Here is a 16,018-nt window from a genome sequence, read left to right as displayed (position 1 = left end):
TACTGAGAGTTTTGTGTGTGTATGTGGGGGGGGGCGGTAGTATTACTGTTCTCAGTAGAAGTCCCACGCGTGCTAGATTGTGCGTATTTCCCTCCAAGTGTTTTTGCCTACCAAGTTACATTGGTAGGGCTTTGTAAGTTTTGTGGTTCTGGACCAGTTTCTATTTTATTTTCAGGATTCTTATCATATAAGGCATTTAAATTTAGATCTACATCTGGGTATGGCACAGACATTAGCTCTGATTTTCCAAGAGGCGTTTCATTTCCCCACACAGAACTCCATGCAAGGATGAACTTCCTTAATCTTCCTGTGGCTGATGGAGAGTTTTTCTACTTTCTGTTCAACAGAGAAGGCAACTCTTGCAAGTTTCTGTCTTTAGGCAGTGGCTTCAGTCCTGGCTCACTGCCTTACATAAGTCAATCGCATCTTAAGGCTTCATCTCCTAGTCCTGTATGGAGATTAAGATCCTAGCTCCAAGCTATGAGAATCAGTGTCCACGGCCAAATCCTTCTGTGCAGCTGAGGCTTCATTTGCAGAACTAGATCCCCTCTTCATTTCCTGTAAGCTGAGATCTCCCAGTCTCACTTCAAGATCAACTTTGTATTGATAATTCTTCCATTTTTATTTTGTCCAACATTCGATGAATTTAAAGCAAGATTGAGATTTGCATTAGATCAGATGCCGTGTTGCCAGAAAGTGAGGTCCACGATTTACATAGTGACTCAAAAGATGTTGTTTAGGGAAAAAGAGAGCTTAAAGAAAAAACATTAAAAATCAAAGGGCTAGTTCAATGCTCTTCTCCGGATGAGGAAAGGAGGTCCAGGGAAACGGAGAGTCTTTGAGGATCACAAAGCCACCAGGAACAGTGCTTCATTCTCTGACCTCCTTCCTCCCTTCCTGTCTCCTTTTTCTGTTTCATTCCTCTTTCCCTCCTTCATTTACTTCTTCCATAAACCATATTACATATTATATTCAACCCCTTGAGACCTTTGGGAGATAAAGTGTCCCACTGGCCAAATATGAGGGCAACTTTGTGAGTTTTAACATGAGTCGTCCTAAGGGCTGCGGGTACAGGGCTTAGCTTCGGAACATCATCTCCTTCATTGACAACATTTCTAGGAAGAAGGCTGTTATCGTTTGGTTTGTGAAGAGCTCAATTTGCTCTTCACAGAGAATATGGCAACCGAATTTCTTTCAAGAACAATTATTAATAATTTATAAAGATATATTTGTGGATTCGAAATTTTTTTTTTTTTCTGTCGCTCTGACTATAACAATGTGTGTGGTTGCAGCTACTTGTGCCCAGAAGTTACACGAATTGTTTTGGACCATGTGCTATGATCACATTAAAAAAAGAACCCTTGTAGTGACAAATACTGTTACCTTTGGATGCTTGTTTCTCATTTATAGCTGATTCATTGTTCATTCTTTCCAAGTCTTTCTTTGCATGGGGTGTTAACAAAAGCAACTGGTGTTTCTCTTCAAGCCAACTGACTCAGTGACATGTCAGTTTGTCAAGAAAAGTCAACAAACCATAAAGTGCCGTGAGCAACTGATAGAACTTCAAAGGGACCTTACCCTTTCATCCCAACACACCTTGGCACCATCACAAATGCGGCAGTCCTTTCTTTCCATTAAATTAAAAACTTGTCTGCCTTTTGAACAGTTTCAGCTTGTCCTGAGGTGACTGGGGAGTTTATCAGAAATGCTTTAACAGGCAAAGGTAGATAAACTAAGGTGACCATTCTTTATAAGCCCAGGATCAAAGTTCTAGAAACAACTGATTTTTAAATCATGGAGAGCCTTCAAATGGTGTCAGTCCTCAGTCTGGCAGGTGGACTGGAGAAGGAACTCCAGTCTGGCACATGCGCTCACTGTCACCGACACTGGCCATGTTTACACCACTATTTAGTGAGCAGGTAATATGAGCTGGGCATCATGCTCAAGGCTTCATATGCATGATTTAATTTAATCCTCCCAACAAACCCAAGAGGAGGTATAGCCCCACTTTATAGATCAGGAAACTGAGGCTCAAGGATGCCTAAGATCACCCAGCTGGTGTGTGCGGTGGAGCTAGGCTTCTATCCATTGTCTGTCTGATGCCAAGCTCATCTCTTACCTCTGACCCTCAAATCTGCCTAATGGATGTTCAATTTAGGCCCGTGGACTCTTTACCTGCAAGATTTTGCCATGAGTTAACCTCTTTCCTCTTCAAGGGTGACTTACCTAAATAATCTGAGATTGTCTGCCAGTTTAGGGATATCAGTAATGTCCTCCTGAGGAAACGGAAATAACATTTCACAAACAGTGATCAGACGCGTGGTGCTGAGCCCTGGTACCTGCGCTGTCCCAGCCCGTAGCAGCCATTTACATTTGAATTAATTAAAATGAAATAAAGTGAAAACCTCTGCTCCTCGTCACACTAGGTGCATTTCCAGTAGTGACCTTGGGGGTTGGGCTGGGGAGGGTTGGGACCAGGATGGGGCACATGTGGGGCTTCTGGGGTGACGGGCAGAGTTCTAATTCTTGAGTTGAGTGGTGACTTGGGTAACGATTGAATTCTAATTTGTTAAGCTGTACATTTTTTTTTCACTTTTCTGTGTCATATATTATACAAATGAAAAAACAGACAGGCAGAGGGTGTAGCTCAAGTGGTAGAGCGCATGCTTAGCATGCATGAGGTCCCGGGTTCAATCCCCAGTACCTCCTCTAAGAATAAATACATAAAAAAATTTAATTATCTCCCCTCTCAAAAAAAAAAAAAAAAGAGATTAAGGAAACTGACCGAGCACTACCATTCAAGTTAAAAATTTGAGTGAGAAACTACTACTTTCATGAACAAATGAAATATTTCACAGTTTTTACATCACAGCAGGGTGAACCTAGTGATGCCTAGTTCACTGATTAAACTCTCAGAGGGAGCGTGGCTCAAAGTCCACTCTGCAGGGCAGACTGGTGCCTATTTTCAAACTGAAAAGCCTATCGCTTGGCGTCACATAAAAATATCGAGGGAAGCGAGGAGGGAATTTTTCTTTTCCTCTAAGAAGGATAACTTTCCATTGTATCGCTTTAGACAAAAAGAGGACCCCAGTTTCACCAGGCCTGTGTCTCCCATAAATGGAGTCCAGGGCTCTGAATCTCGACAGAATCTTGGAATTCAGTTTGTTCAAAATACTTGCTTTTGCATGATACCAACTTCCCATTTTAAGGAATTTAATCATAAGAGAATGCACGTTACATACATAAAAATAGAGCGACTCATTTTAATCTATTGCTATTTATGTGCAATTAACAGTGAATCTACCTCTCTGATTCAATGTGATTCAACTAACAATTACTCCCATGATTGAAGAAGTTAAACACATGGGTGGCTCCCAATGAATAAATCAAACAAGGAGGGGCGTTCCAATTATAAAGGTGACATTCAGCCACATTTCCTGGATAAGGAGTAAGAAATGATTAAAAAAAGTGTTATTTATGGTTCACTGAAGGGGTTTTAATTTATTTCCTAAAGTCAAAAAGGTTCAGGAATTTTCATAATGTCCAACCTTGCCCAGTTGAAATGTATGACTAGGAAAATAGATAATAAGGCATCTTATCTGTGAAGCATTTTTGTTTTCTATTTTCACAGGTACCCACTCTTCTAGACTTACATTAAGGGGCCAATTTCATGCCCCCCACTAGTGAAATGGAGCCCCCAGCAGTCTTTCCCTCATACCAAGCTAGCTTATCCTTAGGAAGAAATACAATACAAAGAAATTGTCATTGGGAGCCATGAAAATATCTTACAGTCTCTCACAGCTGATCTGAGAAACACTGGTCAGCTCTTGCTAGGCTTAAGTTTGTCAGACAAAGAGAGTTATTTTCTTTTTCCAGAATCAGACAGATCATTCTCTTATTTCTAATTTAAAAAGTTGGTCGTCTGTATTTGTCGATCAGTCAGAGCAAAGTCACAATCCGGAGTTATCAGAAAAGCTCATACCAAAGTGTTGTCGGCTTTTCCGCCTTCCAGGGTCACTTCCAAATTAGAAAGTGCTGCTTCTACTTCGTCGACCTCAGACTCGCTGGTAAAACCCTGCGTTTCAGCTGATGACGACAATTTGCTGATGTGATACTACAGTGAAGACAGAGGTTTTAGAAACATTATAAACGCCAGTGAATCCATCAGCCATTTCTTCTTTGAAGACAACTCCCCTGTAACACTGAGCATCTCCTGGGAGGAGAGCTCCTGTCGATGCAGGGAAAACGACATTTCAACTTAACTTATTTTGAGATTTATGGTGAGTCATGTTCAGACTCAGTTCTTCTCCATCACTGGGTGACCTTGTAGTACGGACGAGAGAAGGACCTCAAGACTGATGCCTTTAAGATGTGCACGTGGGTGGGTTATGAGAAATATTTTGAATTTAAATTTACTACCCTCGTTTCAGCTCTTTTTCAAAGAAAAATATTAGTATGAAGACAATGAAACTTTAAGCAGAGCAAATCTGCTTTCTCTCCTGCCAAAGACGGGTGCTGATGCTCCCATACCTGGAGTGCTGCGAAGATCAACATTTCTTCCTCCGTGCAGTCAATTTCTTCTAAGAGAATGGCCCACCTGGCTTGCTCATAGAGTTGGTTTATTCGGACCGCATCATACTAGAGAAAGAGACAGGTATGTGAGACTGTGTGTGTGAGGGGTCACATCCTAACAACACGGCTACCCTGGACTAACAGAGGCCATTCCTTGTTACTCAGATGCTGTGAACCTTCCTTCGGGTTTGCTAGGTACAATCTCCATCTTTCCACTGCCCTCGCTCATTTTACTTCTGAATTAAGAAATTTCCTTCTCAAAATATTTTCCAGAGCTTCTTTAAGGGGCCAAACTGACCCACCTATCTTAGATTCCATCATTTTTCCTTTTTATCACACTTCTCTTGGTGGGAAAAGCAGGCAGAGGAATCTTTTTTTTGTGATAATTAATACAAAGGAGAAGGGTCCCCAGGCTGATCTGCATACTCTGTACAATCCTAACCAGCATTTGGCCAGGGTTTTTGGTGGAACTTTGTACAAGCTCTTCCAGTTGAGCTGGAAGAGACGATGTTCAAATGTCTCCAAGAACATTTTGAGAAAGAACAATGTTGGGGAGACACTTGTCCTCCCAGATGTTAAAACACACAATAAAGCTGCAGTCACTAAACTGGTGTGGTATTGGTACAGTGATGGACAAAATGCCGATAAAGCGATATCTAGAAACAGACCTATGTATGTAGATACATGTGGTATAAAGTAAAAGGCATTTCATATCAGCAGGGGGAGAAAGAATTCAACACTGTAATAGTCCATAAATAGCCTAGCCATTTGGAGAACAAAAAACAAACAAAAAAAAAATCACAAAACAATCTTACTCCCTCCAAAATATATAAATTACAGATAGATTAAAGAGTCTAAAGATACAAAGCCACAATGAGATACCACCTCCCATCCACTAGGATGACTAATCTAAAAGACAGATGATAACAAATGTTGGCGAGAATGTGGAGAAATCGAAACTGTGCATTGCTGGTGGGAATGTAAAATGGTGCAGCCTCCACCGGAAAGTTTGGTGGTTCCTCAAAAAGCTGAACATAGAATATGATCCAGCTAATCTGCTCATAAGTACACACTGAAAAAAAAATAAAAACAGGGACTCAAAGAGATACTTTTAAACCAATGTTCATAGTAGCATTATTCACAATAGCCAAAAGGTGGAAACAACCAAAATATCTATCAATAAAGGAATGACTAAACAAAATGTAGTCTATACGTACAATGGAATACAATGGAATATTATTCAGCCTTAAAAAGGGAAGAAATTCTGACACATGCTACAACCTATATGGACCCTGAAGTTCAGTGAAATCAGACAGACACAAAAGGACAATTATCATATGATTCCACTTACATGAAGTACCAAGAGCAAGCAAATTCCCACAGACAGGAAGTAGAATACAGGTTACTGGGGGCTAGAGAAAGGGGAGAATGGAGAGTTTTGTTTAATGGGGACAGAGCTTCTATATGGGATGATGAAACAGTTCTGCAAAGAGTGGTGACAGTTGCACAACACTGTGAATGTACTTAAAGCCACGGAATTGTAGACCTAAAAACAGCTAAAATGGCATATGTTACATTGTTTTATTTTACCACCATTTAAAAAAGGCAAAAGGAAAAAACCCCAAACTTATACATGAATGTTCACAGCAGCATTATTCATAATAGTCAAAAAGTGACCATTCAAAACGTCCATCAATTGACAAATGGATAAATACAATGTAGCATATACATATAATGGAATATTATTTGGCAATAAAAAGAAATAAAATACTGATACATATTACAATAAGGACGGACCTTGAACATACGATGCTAAGTGAAAGAAACTCACAAAGTGCCACAGATTTTGTATACTGTGCAACTCCATTTACAGGCAAATCCATAGACAGAAAGTAGACTGATGGCTGCTTAGGGCTTGGGGGGAGTTGGAGGGAAATGGGAAGAGACTCCTAATGGGTGATGGGTTCCTCGGTGGGATGATGAAAGTGTTCTGAAATTAGATAGTGGCGATGGCTGCACAACTCTGTGAATATACGAAAAATCACTGACTTGTACGTATTAAATGGGTGAACTCTTGGTACGTGAAATGTGTGGTATGTGAATTATATATCTAAAAGCAATTATTAAAAATCTAAAGCTAGCGATCAAAACTATTAGAAGGAAACAAGAGAACTTTTTGTAATCTTTGAGTGAGGAAGCCCTTTCTAAGCAAGACAGGAAGCCTTTAGGCTATGATGCATAAGGCTGGCTTGACAATCAAAAATTAAACATTTTTAATGGTGAAAAATACCCTAAAGGTGATATGTTTATAAAATATACTATAGATCGAAAGAAAATATTTGCAATAAATAAAAAGACAGTATCCATTACATACAAAGTGCTCCTATAAATCAATATGAAAAATACAAAGAATTCAATAGAAAATGGGGCAAATATATGTAAACGGGCAATTGACAGAAGAAATCAAAATGGCCATATAAGCATTGGAAAAGATGTCCAACCTCACTAATAAGCAGAGAATTCAAATTAAAACAAGACGACATAATTCCTGCCTTCCTATCAGATTTACCAGGCTGTAGGTATTGATAATGTCTGGTGTTGGTGAGGGTGTGGTGCCAAGACACCTGTGAGAACAGTAGGAGGCCATCTGGCGAGATCTTTAGATGTCTTTTTGCCCTCTGGTGAGCATGTCCATGGTTACAATTGTAAAGAAATGCAGAGCCCTCATCAAAGATACTTGTACAAAAATGCTCACATTTTTTGAACGAGCAAAAATTTCGGGCAACCCCCAGGTCCTGATAAACTAGAGTTTAGCTTTTCCTTTGATTATTTTGTAGTGGTGAAAAAAAGTGAGTCGGACACGTAGACTCTGACATGGAAAGGTGGCCGTGATATTCTATGAAGTGAAAAGAAGCAAGCTACAGGGCAAATACAAGATCTAATTTATGTAGGGGGCAAAGATCCTGCAAGTCTGCTCAAAAATATGTTTATAAATGTATGTGGAAAAATGTGCAAGGATGGTTAATCATTAAGCTGTTAACTGTGGCCACCTCTTGGGAGAAAGGTCACAGTTAAGGACTATTTTCCATTTTTACTTGAAATAATTCCTTCTTCTGTTTGATTTTTAAAAATTACTTTTAATTGTGGTAAAATACATTAAAAATGTACCGTCCTAAGCATTGTTACGTGTGCAGTTCAGTGACTATATTCGCACCGCTGGGCAACCATCACCACCATCCATCTCCAGGACTCTGTTCATCTTGCAAAACTGGAATTCTGTACTGATTAAACAGTAACTCCTATGTTTGATTTTCTTTCCTTTTCTTTTTTCTAATATTGAGTTTACACTTAAGTGTATCTTTTAAAAAAGATAAAAATATTGAAGAAAGCACGGAGTAGAAATAGAAAGATAGTCAGTACCTAAACAGATTTATCACGGGCTGGTTAGCATTAGTTTGTTTTTCCTTTTGCAGTAACCTTATGCACACTAAGAAAAAGGTGATGGGGAGTGTAAAAAATCCAAAGTGAGCCGAGACCACAAGGAATACTGCGCTCAGGTGAGTGACGGTGACCCGCAGCCCAGGCTTCCTCCTTCTCAGCATTTTCTAAAGCTGCTCGGAAAGAAGGGCCACTGCAGGGCCAGGTGTGTATTCTCAGGAGGCTGGAATCATAAGAATCTTAAGTCTGTGTTTCGTGAGCTTTGCCAGGTGTCATGGAACACCTCAGAAGTTCACCCCAGAATCCCCCCAAAACAAACCAAAACCTGCCACGCCTGGAAACACTCAGGGCAGCATTATTCGTACCAGCTCCAAACTGGAAACAACCCCGTGTCTCTTAACTGGGAAACAGATATACACAATGTTTCCAAATGTGTCCACCCACAGGATGGGACATCCACTCATGCGAAAACACAGGTCAACCTCAGAGCCATTGTGCCAAGTGTAATAGACCAGACACAAGACTACACACTGTATGATTCCACGTGTGAAAGTTCTAGAAAAGGCCAAAGATGAGACAGAAAGCAGACCAGTGGTGGGCTGGGGCTGGGGGCCGGGACCACCACAAGCGGGTATGAAGGAATGGTTTTGCCTGCTGCACGTGTTTTAAAACTAGATTGTGGTGATTTAAACTATATACATTTACTAAAATTCATACTGTACCCTTGAAATGGGTTAATTTTATGGCATGTAAATTAATCTGCAATCAAAAGATATGGCAACTAAACAAAGCACGCACAGTGCACACCAAAAAACCCAGGCAACCAAACCCCCACCCTCCCCTAAAAGGGCCCCTGCCTGTAATTCACAGCTGAAACACAAAATCTAAATAGGTTGCTGAAATCTGAACTGGACTAACAGTCATATCTACCTGTCTGTCTGTCTGTCTGCCTGCCAGTCAGTCAGTCACGGCGCTGCACTCCTGACACTGTGGGGGTTTTAGCGAGAGTAAGTTAAATCATCCAATGAGGCTTTTCTCTCAAATGCAGTCAAGAAAGACTGAAAAAAATTTAATAAAAGCTTCCACACCTAAAAATACTTCACTCGCCTTTACCATCAAGCCAAATAAAACAATTCCTTGAAAGAATATTTCTACCCATCTGGTCAATTCCAGTCAACTCCCTTCTCCTTCCACCAACCAACAATACAGACAACAAAACCCACCTCCCAGAGTTTTCATGCTCTCAGGGAGGGATTACTGTTTGGAGCTTACTTAAGACTCCTTAGAAGCCAGGTCGCCACTTTTAGTGTCTTCTGGGCCTCTCATTAAAAGCCGTGTGCCTTTTCTCTACTGAATATTAGAAAAAAATACTATAAACTATTGGAGCTATAAATGTTTTTTTTTTTTTAAATTCACATATTTTAAAAATGCATTTAAATGGGGGCAAAAGAGCATATAATGACGGAATTCATTTTGAATGAATTCAAAAGGGACAGAGGGTGTACAGTAAAAAGTTAGTCTCTCTCCCTGCCTGGTTCCCCACAAATGGTAGTTTCTCTACCGTCTTGCCCTTTGCTCTTCTTCATTCAGTAACATTCTCTGAGTACGTCCCCCGTCAAAAGAAAGCTGATTCAATCTTCCTAACAACAACGCTAGAAGGATGGACCATAATGTATTTATTTAACCAGTTCCCTACTGATGGGTGGTTAGGTGATTCCCCATTTTTTCCTAAAACAAATAATGTAATAATAACTGTTTTGGGGTACAGACTTTTCAATTCACATATTTGAGTATAACTGTGGTATAACTACGAAGGGGTGGATTTGCGGGGTGGAAGCTGTGCAGGATTGTAATTCTGCTAGATGCTGCCAAATTGTCTTCTACAGAGAGTAGATTAATTTGTACTATGACCTCCAAGCAGCAAATAGATGAGAGAGCCAATTTCCCCACACTCCTACGAAGACAGTGTATCAAAAACTTCTTGATCTTTGCCAGTATAAGGCTAAGAGCCACTATAGTTCCTTTTCTATGAACTATGTGTTCATACCCTTTGCTCATTAGTCTACTCGGTTGTGGCCTTTCTATGACTGATTTGGGAGAGCTCTTTTCTATTTAGAGAGGCTAACCTTTTGTTTGTAGTGTGTGTTACAATGACTTTTTGACTTTGTTTGTAGTTTTTTGCCGTGCATTAAATTTTCACTGTTTTCATTAAAATGTACCAATCTTTTCTTTATGGCTTCTGGAGTTTGCATTTTTAAAGTATATTATGTTTGAAATGTTGTGTTCTAGTATTTTCCTATATCTGAGATTTTAACCAGCATTTGCTGCCTCAGTCCTGCAGCCTGCCTGTCCATCTCTCTCCTCCAAAAGCCAGGGGAGAGATGCTGCCAGGTCCTGTTGTATAATTGAGCTCCTGACTGCAGGTGCCTTGTCTGTCTGCAGTGGTTCATGGGCGCTATCTTTGCTTTTCAAGGTTTGACTGTAGACTCTTTGAAAGCATGAATTCTATCTGAAGTTTCTGCCTCCCTATACTCAGCACACAGTAGGGGCCCTAAACTTGGTGGTACCCTTCACAGCACTCCGCACTCCGTTCTTTAGGAGCCGGGGGTAGGGGGTACTGCGACAACTCTACAGTGCATGGGGATCGCTGTTCCGGGGCTCCAAGTCATATTCCGCCAGCCTGAGTTTTCCCATATTTGGCCGCTAGATTCAAATGGGTTTTGTTCACAGGCTATGGAGAGAGAACTCCTTACCAATTAAGCAAGTGGAGGCTGGAGGCAAAGAGCCTAGGACATCGGCCCCGGTGACCTCTTCCTTTGGGGTCCTTGCCTCCTTCTGGGAGTATGATTCCGTTTAATCTTCCACTTTTTAGACACATATTTAACACTGCTCCAGACACCTCTGATATTTATGCTGATGCTCTGTCATGTCTGAATTCTTTGATTGTGAAGTCACTCACAAGCTCCTGAAGGAATAGATGACTGAGCTCCTTTATTTTTAGCATTGAGCTTAATTGCCAAAGCAAGGGATTTATTTAATGGGAAATCCCTCGGCAAGGAAATTCATAGGAGGGTCTCCAACGACCCTCATGGAGCAGATGGCTAGAAAAGCCTCACTCTCCTGCAGCACGTGGGGATGGAGGGCAAAAGAAACACCAGAAAGGTCCCTGTCCCCAAGGAGCCTGCAGTTTACTTGCAGAGAAAATCCATGAAGATGCTACAAATCGAGGTGTGAGTCCTGAAATTTCACTCAGTTGTGGCTCAAAGAAGGGAAAGGCCTGTGTGACCAGGAGTAGAGAAAAGCTCCTTTCCAGAAGGGGTTAAGACTTGAATGTGATCTCAGGGCAGGGTTTCTGAATCTGGGGTTCTTGGATTTGAGCGTCTAAATCACGTGGTGGTCCATGAGCCTGAATGAGGAAACACTACACCTCTGAATTGCACCAACTTCCAACGGGAATTTAGCATTTCCTTCCATGAGGAATGTATGCAACACACCACAGTATTACGGAGGACTTGTGACGTCATGATAGCCAGCATCACCGATTTTTCCTATTTCATCACACTGCTGTTTCCAAATGATGCTCACATGCATCACCACTTCGACACTACGCCAGTTCTGAGAACTGCCACTAGACCTTATCATTTATTCAATTCATTGAACAGATATGTTACTTATATCCATTTGGGAAAAGATTTTGGTCACTGGTAGTTCATTTTAATTATCCCATTTTGTAATCTGATTATTTTACTTCATAACTTTGAAAATCTCTTTCTAACGTCCAGAAGTTTTGGGTTCTCAGTTGCTGGGGTGGTTCCTGGCACATGGCAGTTGCTACATAAATAAATATATAAACAACAGGGGCACACGTTTGAATCAATAAGATGGGGCCCCTTTATTGACTCAGCAATTAGAAAATGCAAAAGTATGTTTCATTTATGTGTCATCTAGTTTCAGAAGAAAACTTAAGGCAGTTTATCAGAATAGATAGCATACAACAAAGTACCTTAAAGTTGGCTAGGAACTAGGCAAGAAAAAGGGTAAAGCTGAGCAGGAATGAGAGCTAAAAATGACATCACAGAAAATGCAGAGATTTGGTTCTAGCAGACAATGCAAAAAAGAAAACCTGAATATAGCTGTATAATTTACGGTGCCCTTAAAAAAATTAAAACAGTGGGTTAGGAGAAGCTGTAACATTAATTTCTCCCGAAGGTTTTACCCAAAAAGAGCCAAAGTTTGCTTTCTTACCATGATTCATGGGAAGTTCTGCACTCCAGACACAAGTGAGGTCCGTGGGCATTAAGTCGGATTTAAACCAAAGGCTGAACAAGAGCTCCCCAGAAACGACATGGAATAGGGCTTGTTTTGGAGAAGCCGCCAATTAGGGATGCAGTGGGAGCTGAGATGGGCCTTTGAGGACCAGGCTTAAAACCAGGACCAAGAAGACAGTGACACGAGGCAGAAACCCTGCTGTGCACAAGGAAGGGATGGACACAGAAGAGAGGGCTCGAGGCAGGCCCCCCAAACAAGCGCCCAGTAGTAAATGGCCACTGACTTGCTGACTCACAGCTCCACGGAAGGGAGAATGGCGCGAGGAAAGGGCAGATATTCACAAGACTAATTTCACCACCTCAACTGTCCCAGGAACCCACAGGCGGGAGATGTGCACTTAAAATGGGAGTTGGCAACCAGCTGGGGGCTTTATTTCTGCAGATGATCCCGCCTCCTCGTCACCCAAGACTCCTTCAGCATCGCGCCGGGGAGCCTGGTGTGTGCCATCCCCACGACCTGCCTCGTTCACCAGGACCCGCTCTCAGCCTGGGTCCTGAGAACGCCTTCCTTCCTAAGCATGAAGGGCTCTGGCTCCATGAGCCACTCTCTCCTGTTCCTTTGTCCCTGTGAATGGAGAGGGACAGTGCATCCCATTGCTGGGCACGAAGTCCCTGTAGAGACTCCCTCCAACTCTGGGGCAGCTCGTCATGCTCACTAGGGACTAAAAGGTGAACATCCAGAGACCAGTATACATTTACTGGTCTAATGGTGCAGAGCTACAGCAGAAGAGGACACAAATTAATCCTAATCTGGACAACTTAAATGACTCAACTTTATACTTCTATGCATTCACATTAAAAAAAGAGAGAGAATGGAGAAAAAGTATCTTACTTTGGGATTCAAGTCAAAGAAAGTGTAGTATTTAAATCGTAACAGCAGCTGCTCATCCTCCTGGATGCCTTGTTCCATAAGGGAACGCGAGGAGTCCAGCCAACTAGAAAACAACAGCGTGGGTTTAAAAGTCAATTGACTGTACACATACATATTATAGTATCATATAAAATGTTTATGTCTACATGTACACGTAATGTATATGTGTGCGTGTGTGTATCCTTGAACAAAGTCTGGGTTAGTAATATAACCAAAAACCAGTAAGGGAGAGAACTTGATAACAGCTTACATGTCCATTTTTTCATAGTTTTCCAAGTGCTTTTTGTATATATTTTCTCACTGACATTTTAAAGTAACCCAGCAAAGGAGCCAGGGCACTTTTTTTTTGCGGGTGGGGGGAAGGTAATTAATTAGGTTTCTTTCTGTATTTTTTAATTAATTTTTTTACTGTATTTTATTTTTTAGTGGAGGTACTGGGGATTGAACCCAGGACCTTGTGCATGCTCAGCACACACCTCTACCGTTGAGCTGTACCCTCCTCTAGCCAGGGCGCTTCTTGTTTGCTCAGTTTTACAGATGAGGAAAATGAGCCTCAGTAACATTAAGCTGTACGTTCAAGGTCACGCGCCCCGTGATGGAGCCAGAACGAGCATCTGGACTTGCTGGCTGCTGCCTGCACTTCTACTGCAGGGACTTGCTGCCTGCTGACTGTGCCCAAGTCTGCACCAGCTGGTCCGACCCCAAGCTGGCTCTATCCGTCTAGAACTTTCTGTAATGATGAAAATATTCTATATTGTCCTGTCCACTTGAGTAGCCACTAGCCACACGTGGCTATGAAGATTTAAATGTGGCTAGTGCTACATTTCAAATTAAATTCAAATGTAGATGCAAATGTCCATATGTGGCTAGGGACTCCCGTACAGGGTAGTACCGTTCTAGAGTCTGAAAGATAAATACTGGGTAACGGTGATTAAAACTCAACAATGAAACAAGGTGGGAATGGGTGTCATATAATACCACTGAACGAAAGTGGCCTGAACTTCTATCACATATGTTTACATATGTTGGTTATATATATTCATATATGTAATATTCTATTATATATTGTACATTCCCCTATGGGGGAATAAGGAAAACCATGATGCACCCTCCATCCTAAAGGAGCTGATGGTCCAGTGGGGGAGACCAAGCCTCATAATAAAGGAAAAAGGTGACTCTGGAGCGAGTGAAGTATCAGCACGAGATCTGAGGGGAGTGAATGGTGGAGGGTCTTGAATGGTGACAACTGAGCAGGAGACAGGATGTGGCTGGGCCTTAAAGGACAAGCAGGGACTGAGCGGTAGAGCAGGAGGAAAGGCGAGAGTCCTGGAGCAGAGCAAACGCTGGAGGCTGGAGGCGAGGCGGTGACAGTGAACACGCACCGTGGGGGCGGGGGTGCATGCGCGCACAGCAGGACAGACAGACATCTGCTGGGGCCAGATCTCGCAGGGAGTGGACAGCTGTTAACAAATTTGACTCTACCTGGTGGACAGGTAAACAGGGAGTGAAAGAAATGGTGGTTTAAGAATGAGTTTGAGTTTCTGAGACCACATCAAAGAGAAACTGAAGAAATCGCTCATCAGAATGGAGAACGGAGAAGGGGTGCTGTATGTTCTAGAAGACAGAGTGGGCCGTGGGGCCACATGGGTCTCCGGGCTGCCCAGTGGGGACCACCCACTCATACACTGTTCTATACCCCATAAAATCCATAAAATAGACTTTGCACACATGTACGGGCAAAGACTAGTATTCACATATGGTAAACCACTGAGTTACCCCAACACATAAATGCTGTCACACTTTAAATGTATTGATATACAAAAGGCCACATTTTCCCCTTCCGTTGCTAAAACCAGCACTGACTTGCTCACAGTGTACAATCGCTAGGTGTAACTTAAAAAATTGAACACTCCCCTCTCCCCCATCTCTGTAGCTTCTCTCTTACTGTACCAACATCAGTTCACAAAGAAGCAAAACCAAGTCACGTGCTTACCCTGCGTTCAGCTTGGCTTTGTCGACCAGAGACCGAGGCTGGTACATATCAGCGAGCGCTTCTGGTGACTGAGGGGGCTGGCTGAAGGCCAGGATGCTGCAGTTTTGCTCAGCCAAAGGGCTGTCACTGAACCAAGTCATGGTGGATGATGCCGGCGTTCCGCTGACGGGGTCATACGTGGGGGTCATGGTTTTACTGTATAAGCCGGGACTCACTGCAAAGCAAAGGGGAGTAGGAACTGGGCTCTGCGATCTGGGGTAGGAGTCTTCAGAAAAATAAGTACTAGCGCTGCTTGTACTAAAATGGATTTTGAACTTAAATGCTTGTATCCCTTAAAATAATCAGATGAGTCATGACTGATGGGAGAGAAGTTACTGAAAGCTCTTGCCTGAATATTTAGCTCCTGGAAAGCCTGGGAACTCACAGGCTGTAAAAAGTTCCCAAATCAGCCCAGACAAATGTTGGGGTCTATCTCCTTCTCAATAATTAGAAATTCTCCTGTTTCAGTAGTGAGTTTTGCACTATTGGAAAACTGGAGCTCTCACAGAATGCATGTTCGTACTTTTTTTTTTTTTTTTGCAAATCTGTTAAACAAATCGCAGTATTTACCACTTTTAAGAACTTGGCTAGTTGATGGTTAATAAATCATCTGACTCTAATTTGCATGAGGAAAGCACAAATAATCCCTTTCATTCTAGTGTATTTGCATTGGAATATACTAGTCAAAAACAAAAACAAACAAAACCCTGGTGCTGCAAGCAAGCTAGAGATTTATTCTTATTACAGGAATAAGAATTCTCATTTTATTGTGCTTCG

General features: G+C 41.9%; 1 protein-coding gene across 4 annotated transcripts in view; it reads right to left on the bottom strand.

The window, feature by feature from the left end:
• FERMT1 (FERM domain containing kindlin 1) overlaps positions 1-16,018 on the bottom strand; it is a 38,849-nt gene that overhangs the window by 12,296 nt on the left and 10,535 nt on the right. For all 4 annotated transcript variants that reach the window (XM_074346942.1, XM_045508588.2, XM_074346943.1 and 1 more), the window contains 5 exons: positions 15,203-15,416; positions 13,171-13,273; positions 4,531-4,638; positions 3,983-4,114; positions 2,227-2,276 (listed from right to left, as the gene is read on the bottom strand). In XM_074346942.1, coding sequence (XP_074203043.1) covers positions 2,227-2,276; positions 3,983-4,114; positions 4,531-4,638; positions 13,171-13,273; positions 15,203-15,416 — 607 coding nt within the window. The remainder of the gene's footprint in view (positions 1-2,226; positions 2,277-3,982; positions 4,115-4,530; positions 4,639-13,170; positions 13,274-15,202; positions 15,417-16,018) is intronic.

Source organism: Camelus bactrianus, chromosome 19 (genome assembly GCF_048773025.1).
Source record: "Camelus bactrianus isolate YW-2024 breed Bactrian camel chromosome 19, ASM4877302v1, whole genome shotgun sequence".
Taxonomy (NCBI): Eukaryota; Metazoa; Chordata; class Mammalia; order Artiodactyla; family Camelidae; genus Camelus; species Camelus bactrianus.
The sequence above is the reverse complement of the archived record's forward strand: the minus strand, read 5'-3'. Positions and strand labels throughout refer to the sequence as shown.